This window comes from Peromyscus leucopus, chromosome 6, assembly GCF_004664715.2.
Source record: "Peromyscus leucopus breed LL Stock chromosome 6, UCI_PerLeu_2.1, whole genome shotgun sequence".
NCBI lineage: Eukaryota > Metazoa > Chordata > Mammalia > Rodentia > Cricetidae > Peromyscus > Peromyscus leucopus.
This window is the reverse complement of record NC_051068.1, coordinates 97,602,799-97,613,158: the sequence shown is the minus strand read 5'-3', so window position 1 is coordinate 97,613,158 and position 10,360 is coordinate 97,602,799. Positions and strand designations below refer to the sequence as shown.

Sequence of the window (10,360 nt, the reverse complement as noted above, 5' to 3'; positions counted from 1 at the left end):
AGATTGTAAGAGCTTATGGACTAGGAAGTCTTCTGTGATAATACACCTTCTATGACATGAAAGGTGCACCTGTGAAATCTCAACAATGTGGCTACAAAAATGACCCCTGAACAATTGCAACACCAGCTGACATTCCAATGCAGCTGAGGAAACAATGGGATTCAACACATATGAAGAGCCATAAGCAATTAACAACTGATGGGAGAGGGAGAGTTAATATTCCCCAGGGCTGAGCACCCTGATTGGTTATGCACTTGCATGTGATCAGTCTTAGAATCATATTTATGATATATATATATATAGGATTACATATGATTATATATTACATATACATATATATGTAACACTGAGTAACTCAGCAGATTTCATTTATTTTTTTAAATTTAGGTGTTTATGTAACAACACTAGTTAAAGAAGAGGAAGGCGCCAGGCAGCGGTGGTGGTGCACACCTTTAATCTCAGCACTATTGAGGCAGAGCCAGGCGGATCTCTGTGAGTTTGAGGCCAGCCTGGTCTACAGAGCAAGATCCAGGACAGGCACCAAAACTACACGGAGAAACCCTGTCTCAAAAAAACTCTAAAAAAATAAAAAATTAAAAAAAAGAAGAAGAAGGCAGTGAATTTTGGAGAGAGTAGGGGTGGAGGCAGAATAAGAGGGGTAGGAGTGAGAAGTGGGAGGAAAAATTATTTCAATTATATCAAATGAATCCAACAAGAGAAGAAAAAAACACAGGGGTCTGTAGGTAGGTGTGTGGGTTTACATTCATGAGACTTGGGAATTCTCCTTAAGTGCTACTGATTCTGGTTAGAAGGCTAAGGAGGCATTGCTGTTGTAAAGTTGCTCAGGGGTCACCTGAGCTTCCTGTTCAACCAGAGCGATCCATTGTCAAACTTTTGCTTGGGAATTTAAAACTTTATTTACAAAGGGTAGGGGAATTGAAGTCAGAGCATCCAATTGGGGGGGGGTCGGCTTGTGGACTGGTTGCCTAGTTGATTTTTTTAAGGAATCAGAATGTCTTCAGCTACTATTAATAAGCCACTGGCAGCAAGTGGAAGTCTTCAAAGTTGGGACCCCATCTTGCAACATCTTGTCTAAACTCTGATCTCATTTACACTTGGATGCCAAAAATTTAACTCTCAGAGACCTGATGATTTAATGTAGTTATTTCATTTCTACTTATTATTCTAATGTATTCTTAGATTCCACTTGCTCTCCCAGCATTTGCTTTTTGCTTAATCCTAAGAAGACATCAAAAATAAAAACAACAACCTGGCACCTTTATTGTTTTTTTTATTATGCTCTTTATTATGTTTATTCTTAACACACTGGCCCAAGTGTTAAGGACACACACATAAAAGTGCTTTTTGCATTTTTTATTTGCATTTATTAATTTAATAGATTATAATTATATTAATTATGTAATTAAATTAATAATAATTTAATAATGAATACTTATTGAGAATTTAATCCTATGTATGCATCTACTAAAAGTATTAACAATATTTAAAAGTTTTTTAAAATAATGATGAATTATTCTGTCTTCAATCTGTTGATGAAATTATGTGATATGTTTTCTCATTTATCGAAAATCACTGTAACTATGCCCAGATGTTAAGTATGAACACTAACTGAAACAAAGCTGAGAGTTTTGCAATTCTGTCTCTAATCAACTGGAGCCCAATTCACTTCAGAAACAGTTTCTACAGGAATGCATATGTTGAAGATGCAGTTGTTTAAATAGATACATTTAAAGCACAAGAGTTTTTGTAAGGAAACCCCTAAATGCTGCATTTTATATGTGCTATATAAATGCTTTATTTCCAAGTTAGATGCTTAAAATTCTTATGTGACAAGAAAATGACCTTGCTTTTCCTATAATAATTTTTTTCCCACAAAGAATTCACTAAGCCCTTCACTGTTGTTTATTGTATTGACATTGCCAGTCCAGTCTAGTCTCCCAAAAAGCCAAAGTAGATGAAAACTTCAAAGTTTTATATTTATATCTTGATTCACTCTGTTTGGATTTATTGCACTGTGACAAATTTATGAGCAGAGCTTTGCCCACTCTGAAGATTCTGATAGTGTTTCATTATGAAATATAAAATACATCTGCAGGATCATACAAACACCCTGTGATTGAGAGCAGTCCTTGCTAGGTATCAGAAAGGCTACATTGTATCACATTGTTGCTAGTTTCTATTTTATAATTGATATTTATTTTATGTAGTTTCTGACTTATCTCCTGAGAGCTTTTAAATGTTGTCCTGTCTGTACTCTTTTCTAATATTTTCATACTATTTTGTTGGATAAATTTTTACTTGATTTTTAAGTCTATGCTATATTTATAAAAACCTAGCAGTTAATACTGTATAAATTGGACCACTCTTTAAATTTCACTTTACATTTTTTTTCTAAAAGTTTAATTAAGTTTAGACTTGTTATGGCTCAATCTTTTTGTTGGGGATATATGATACATTATATTTAATTGGATGAACCACAAAGCCACTTTAATATCTTTGAGTCAGAAATACTGAGCTCATTGCAGAGACAAATGCCACGGTGTTTAATGTAAAATAGGTAGTTCATACAGAAGTACTAAACAAAAACAATGTTAAACATTTAATATAATTGAGAACAGCATTTAGAGGAAATAGCCTAACATGATTTGCTTAAATAAACTTTTCCTCTGAGAGACAAACTTTCTATGTGCCTTTGATTGTTACTTTGCATCCATCAAAGAAATTCCAAGAAACACAGATTATTTTAGCAAGTCAAACTGGAGGATGGAGACTAGAATTACATTTCCATAGTGTACCTACCTTCTAGATATGAGGATCTAACTTTGATGCCCAGAATATACATGGAAATGTCAGAGGTGGCAGCATACATTAGTAATCCTAGCGCTGTTTGAATGGTGACAGACAGATCTCTAGGCCTGGCTGCTTCAAAATGCAAGTTCTGTGGCTCCTGAGGAACTACATCTGACACTGAATTCTTGCTTTGACATACATTTGTGCATATGGAAACACAGAATGGTCTCTGATTGCCAGACTAGAAGAAATTGAAGAATGCTACACTTGAGCATAAAGTAAATACTGTTCCAGTCAGGTTCTCTTTATAGATTCCTTATAGAACTTTGTAAGTATTACATTGAGATATTTTTGCAATACTTAGAACGACTCAATTGGCATAGTCAGTGAACAAACTATGTGGTATCTACAGCCATCTGATTGCAATCTTTTTAGGTACTATGCTCTTCCTCATTCATATAATACACAGCCTTACATCTTCCGATCACAAACAATTAAACAATTATGTTGTTAACAGCCCCATGTCACTCCACTGCTTGTACTCTGTTTATAGGTTCTAAAACATTTAGGACCCAGACTCTAAGTGGCATACATAGTCTACTGGTCATGGGTGAGCCTTACGATCTTCCTTGCCTTCAGGCTCCAGTCCTCTACTTTCCAATCCTCTGAGCTGTGATCCAGCTCTATGTAAGCCCTCACTGACTGAGCTTCTGTGCTTCTTTTTCCACAATGGGTTCTTCCTCGAAATCTTTAGTTTAAGCCGGTGCTTCTGTGTTTGGGTTCTGCTGCCACAGTGATGAGAAAATGAACTGACGTTGCAATGACCAGCAAAAGAAGAAATGTTCCTTAGAGAGCAAATCAGTGGTTTCAGCTGTACAATTAGAAAAGTTCAAAATTACTAGACTCATGTAACTCTATTTCTCAAATGAATCAGTAATGTGTTGTAAAACTAAAATAAATCTAATGAATTGAAGCTAGGTTTAATTATAAAAGGAAATATAATAAGTACAATAATTGATAAATTGAATAATTTACATAATTTTTGGACTATTTCTCAACTTTAACTATTAACAAGATTGAGGTTTATATTTATGTATATGTAAGCTGCTGCAAGCCACACCACACAGATTTTTAGATGTGGTCCCCCCTAATTTGCTTTGATATCTACATACCTTTTTTTATTGTCAAAAACTTAAGTAAAACACCATTCACTGCAGAATCTTAATCTTTAAGTATCTTTTTCAGTATTATTAAATGTGTACAAATTGGTATTATGAAGTGTAAATAGGTTAAAAATTATAGTGGGCCTGGAATTTTGCCAGACATACATTACGAGGAAAGTAAACACAATGAAAATGTATTTAATGAGCCTTCAAGTTGGCTTACAACCAAGCACCACTCTCTGACTTCAATAAGCCCAGGGCTCACATGTATAAAGAGAGAACCAACATCACCAGAAGTTGTCCTAACTTCCACACATTTGTTCAGGCACATGTGCATACACACAGACACACATTAAGTCTTTATATAATAATGATAATGGTTAATCACTAACAATTTTGTCCTTTGCTTAAAATATTTTTCACATATATATGTATATAAAAATTTTCTCGTCTTCTAGATAATTTAAGTATATACTATTCAAATCTCGTATTTCATTTCATTTTATGTTTTGGGTAATTTTCATTATGATTTACTTTTGAAAGTTACTGCCCTCTGTTTAATTTAATACTCCTATATTAGCATATTGTTCTGAACTTTATGGTTATTAACTTAACAATGACATGGATTTATCAGTATGGTGGTATTTTTATTTGTACTAAAATGTGATTTGTATGTTAATAAATAAAGTTTCCCTGGGGGGTCAGAGCTATTAGAGCCATAGCAAAAGCTGGGCGGTGGTGGTGCATGCCTTGAATCCCAGCACTTGGTATGCAGAGCTAGGTAGATCTCTGTGTGTTCAAGGATACAGCCAGCATTGGAAACACATGCCTTTAATCTCAATACTAACCATAGAAGATCTGGAGGTCTGTACAGACAGGCAGTGATGAGGCAGTCATATAGTTGGGTTTACAACCAATGAGAAGGCAGAACAGAAAGTCTATATAAAGACAAACACACAGGAAGTAGGTCTCTTGGCTGAAGAGGATAGCTGCAGAGGAAGGGTAAGGCTCTTAGCTCTGACTTCTTTGGCTTTTATCTTTGCATTGGTTCTGTGTTTCTTATTGAATAAGATGGTTACTTATACATATCAGTCAATCTCTCAAAGCACTTTTGAATCAGAGAATCAAACAAAACCTGTCATTTATGTCTCCATGATTATTGGCATCTCTAAATGTTCAGGTAGAATTTCTGTGTGGCTTCAGTTTTTAGAATCTGTTTCTTCTCTTTGTCTTGCACAAATGTGTAGATAGTAATTCATTTACACTTCACTCAACTTAACTCATTCTTTCTGAAAAGCAGGAAGCTATTCTCAGTTTTCTTATTCTTTCACCCCAACTCTCAAGCCTTCAAGCATCTTGGAAACAAAACCTATGACTTGTCCATTATGTCCCCTTTTCTTACGACCACTGTTGTTATAGTTCTTGTAGAGCCTAACAACTAGGGGGTTTTGATATTCTACTAATGTCATTACTTGCTGATTGTCTTTCACTTTTATAATGTATTGATACATATATTACAAAACTCAATAATTTTTTATTAGTGCTCTAATGAAAAAAAATATCAAATTGTTATGAACCACATAAAGCTAGCAAGTAATTTAGCATATTTACAATGCAAAACATTAACATCATAAAAGTATCACAGATTAAGGCCGGGCGGTGGTGGCACACGCCTTTAATTCCAGCACACGGGAGGCAGAGCCAGGCGGATAGCTGTGAGTTCGAGGCCAGCCTGGGCTACCAAGTGAGCTCCAGGAAAGGCGCAAAACTACACAGAGAAACCCTGTCTCGAAAAACAAAAACAAAAACAAACAAAAAAAAGTATCACAGATTATCAAGGTAGATATTCTGACATTTTTGTTTTATTCATTTTTTGAACAAATATGAATATTTATGATCCATTGAAGTTAGATTCGAAGAAATGTTTTCTTTATTTAAAAGTCTTTGGATATTTTATTTTCTGCAAGGCCATTTATTATTTACCATTTATCATTAAGAACATACTAAGAGTTGCTTCAGTGTGGTGGTGCAGCCGGTCACGTCCTGTGCGTGGTCACTCCGCAAAGATGCCTGAGGAAACCCAGACCCAAGACCAACCCATGGCGGAGGAGGAGGTCGAGACTTTCGCCTTTCAGGCAGAAATCGCCCAGTTGATGTCCTTGATCATCAATACTTTCTATTCAAACAAAGAGATCTTTCTGAGGGAGCTGATTTCAAATTCATCAGATGCTCTGGACAAAATCAGATACGAGAGTCTGACGGACCCTAGTAAACTAGACTCTGGGAAGGAGCTGCACATCAATCTTATTCCCAACAAACAAGATCGAACCCTTACTATTGTGGATACAGGAATTGGAATGACCAAGGCTGACCTGATCAATAACCTTGGTACTATTGCCAAGTCTGGTACCAAAGCCTTTATGGAGGCTTTGCAGGCTGGTGCAGATATCTCTATGATTGGCCAGTTTGGTGTTGGTTTTTACTCTGCATATTTGGTTGCTGAGAAAGTGACTGTGATCACCAAACATAATGATGATGAGCAGTATGCCTGGGAATCCTCAGCAGGGGGCTCATTCACAGTGAGGACTGACACAGGTGAACCAATGGGCCATGGAACAAAGGTTATCTTACACCTGAAAGAAGACCAAACCGAGTATTTGGAGGAACGGAGAATAAAGGAGATTGTAAAGAAACATTCTCAGTTTATTGGCTATCCCATCACTCTCTTCGTGGAGAAGGAACGTGATAAGGAAGTCAGTGATGATGAAGCTGAAGAAAAAGAAGATAAAGAGGAAGAGAAAGAAAAAGAAGAAAAGGAGTCAGAGGACAAGCCTGAAATAGAAGATGTTGGTTCTGATGAAGAAGAAGAAAAGAAAGATGGTGACAAGAAGAAGAAGAAGAAGATAAGAGAAAAGTACATTGATCAAGAAGAACTCAACAAAACAAAGCCTATTTGGACCAGAAATCCTGATGACATTACTAATGAAGAATATGGAGAATTTTACAAGAGCTTAACCAACGATTGGGAAGAACATTTGGCAGTGAAGCATTTTTCTGTTGAAGGACAATTGGAGTTCCGGGCCATTCTTTTTGTCCCAAGACGTGCTCCTTTTGATCTGTTTGAAAACAGAAAGAAAAAGAACAACATCAAGTTGTATGTGCGCAGAGTTTTCATCATGGATAACTGTGAGGAGTTAATCCCTGAGTATCTGAATTTCATTAGAGGAGTGGTAGATTCTGAGGATCTTCCTCTAAATATTTCCCATGAAATGTTGCAGCAAAGCAAAATTTTGAAAGTTATCAGAAAGAATTTGGTCAAGAAATGTTTAGAACTATTTACTGAACTGGCAGAAGATAAAGAAAACTACAAAAAGTTTTATGAGCAGTTCTCAAAAAATATAAAGCTTGGAATTCATGAAGACTCTCAAAATCGGAAGAAGCTTTCAGAGCTGTTGCAGTACTACACATCTGCTTCTGGAGATGAGATGGTTTCTCTCAAGGACTATTGCACCAGAATGAAGGAAAACCAGAAGCACATCTACTTTATCACAGGTGAGACCAAGGACCAAGTTGCTAACTCGGCCTTTGTGGAACGTCTCCGAAAGCATGGCTTAGAAGTAATCTATATGATTGAGCCCATTGATGAGTATTGTGTGCAACAGCTGAAGGAATTTGAGGGTAAGACCTTGGTGTCAGTTACCAAAGAAGGACTGGAACTCCCAGAAGATGAAGAAGAGAAAAAGAAACAGGAAGAGAAAAAGACAAAATTTGAAAACCTCTGCAAAATTATGAAAGATATTTTGGAGAAAAAGGTTGAAAAGGTGGTGGTATCAAACCGACTGGTGACATCCCCATGCTGTATTGTCACGAGCACATACGGGTGGACAGCAAACATGGAGAGAATCATGAAAGCTCAAGCCCTCAGAGACAACTCAACAATGGGTTACATGGCAGCAAAGAAGCACCTGGAGATAAACCCCGATCACTCCATTATTGAAACCCTACGGCAAAAGGCGGAGGCTGACAAGAATGACAAGTCTGTGAAGGATCTGGTCATCTTGCTGTATGAAACTGCACTCCTGTCTTCTGGCTTTAGTCTGGAAGATCCCCAGACACATGCTAACAGGATCTACAGGATGATCAAGCTTGGTCTAGGTATTGATGAAGATGATCCTACTGTGGATGATACCAGTGCTGCTGTAACTGAAGAGATGCCACCCCTGGAAGGAGATGACAACACATCGCGCATGGAAGAAGTAGACTAAACTTCACCAGAACTTTGACGCTTACTTCATTCCTTCTCTGATAATATATTTTCCAGGATTTTTGTTTATTTTTGTTAACGTTTAAAACATCTGTGTGGCATGTAAACTAAGGGGAAGATAAAATTTCTTTCTACTTGTGATACTGTGATACTAGAGGTTTAATTCAACAGGTTGGTAGAACGTTTGTTGTAAGACGTAATGTAACCTATTAACTTTGTGGTCTGAAGTGTTTAGCTGTTCAGAAGCTGGATTCCTTAGTAGACCAAATAATTTGTCACTTGGGAGTATTCTGAGATTTAGCTTCATGTTTAAAAGGAAAAAAATTAAGATGGCTTAAGTTTCATCTTAAAATTTTTCATCCCCTGTAGTCATTCTGCATGTTGTAGTCTTAGAAGAACAAAAGCTAAAACAGAAGAATTCCCCATGTGGCTTGTTTTCCAAAGTACCAAGAACAAAACCCTACGCTTCCCTAGGTCTTGTAACCCTTCAAGTCTGAATGGAAATATAGTGCTTGGTCATATTCTGCTTTAAAAGGTAAATACAGATGAGATAAAAAAAAAAAAAAAAAAAAAAAAAGAACATACTAAGCCAGGCGGTGGTGAAGCATGCCTTTAATCCCAGAACTTGGGAGGCAGAGCCAGGCAGATCTCTGTGAGTTCGATACCATCCTGGTCTACAAAGAGAGTTCCAGGCTCTAATGCTACACAGAGAAACACTGTCTTGAAAAATAAATAAATAAATAAATGAAATGAAAGAACATACTGGAAGTAGAGGCTGAAGACCAAGCTCCACTTGGTATAGTAGGACTTGTACACTTGGACTTTGCCAAACATGAAATTTCCTGGGATGGATCTAGTATAATGAGAACTGTCCCTAATAACTACATCCTTTTGAACTTTGATATCTTCCTGTATTATGTCACACTGTATGTTAGTAGTCAACATGCCTTGGTATAGTTTACAAAAATATGCTAGATAGAAGTTGTCAGGGACAACCCATTAGACCTATCAGTTAAAATGAGTTTTAGACTTAAAACCATTATATTCATTAACTGACATCATGAACCTCAAGAAAACTTTGTCATTCTTTTCTCCCCAGCTAAAATTTATTATAACAACTTATTTTTGTCCATGTAGAGAACCTGTGCTTCTAAATTAACATGTTGTTTTGCTGTAGGTGACATTGGCTTTTGTTACCTTATATTTTGTGTTTAATGTGCATATATTTACCAAAACGTATCACCACACATCCTGGATAAAATATAACATAAGTTATTTTCATAATTAAAATACAATGCACGGCCATGTATAATATAGTTTTGAATCCACAATTGTTCATTTAACCACAGAGAGAAACACTGATCTTCTTTTCCTTCTACACTTGGCCTCATTTATAGAAAATGATTTTGAATCAATTATATATGTCCTGTTTTAGGAATAGGTATGATAGATATATCATGCACTTTTCTACCCTCTGCTTAAACAGAGTATCTCTCTGTTTCAAAATATTAATACCACCATGAATAACTTCTATAAAGGTAGATAGTCATAATTAATATCACCATGCAATTCTAAATATGTGGAAATATTTTATAATATCTTCACGATTTAAAGTTTTTCAATGCTTTCAATTCATAGATATGCTTATTTTGAGACATTCAATGCAATAGAAAAATAATCAGCTGTCTGTAAAGACAGGTGTCTAAGATTGGTATGACATATTATATTCTTTCCCCTTTCAGAATTAACCTCCACATAAACTTGATTGCCTCATATATTTTACTATTATTATTGAAACTGACTAGTTCATTAAGGTGATAAACTCAGTTTTGTTTTGTATTCCTATAATATCTTCGAGGAAAATTTATATATAAACAGGCTCTTATAATATTTGAATTCTGGTGAATAATAATACTCAATTTATTTTTTTGCTTGTATTTTCTTGTATAATCACTGGTCGAAGTGTCCTTAAAGACAGACTTATGATTTACAAGTTAGAAGATAATTTTTATAGCTTTCTCCTCTAGTTTCTGAATATTGCAAGTATAACGTTTTACTGTAAAATATAAATATATTTTCTTCTGCTTGTTATCATGATTCAAACTTGGTGAAAAATTGAAGT

The 10,360-nt window shown here is 35.7% G+C and overlaps 1 protein-coding gene across 1 annotated transcript; it reads left to right on the top strand.

The window, feature by feature from the left end:
* The first annotated feature begins 6,025 nt into the window (after positions 1–6,025).
* On the top strand, positions 6,026–8,789 carry LOC114686218 (heat shock protein HSP 90-alpha-like). Its single transcript, XM_037207053.1, has one exon. The coding sequence runs from the start codon at positions 6,041–6,043 to the stop codon at positions 8,237–8,239; it is 2,199 nt and encodes a 732-aa protein (XP_037062948.1). The 5' UTR covers positions 6,026–6,040; the 3' UTR covers positions 8,240–8,789.
* The last annotated feature ends 1,571 nt before the right edge of the window (positions 8,790–10,360 follow it).

Coding starts and splice junctions, on each gene's coding strand:
- LOC114686218 (XM_037207053.1), top strand. CDS start 6,041: ATGCCTGAGGAAACCCAGACCCAAGACCAACCCATGGCGGAGGAGGAG.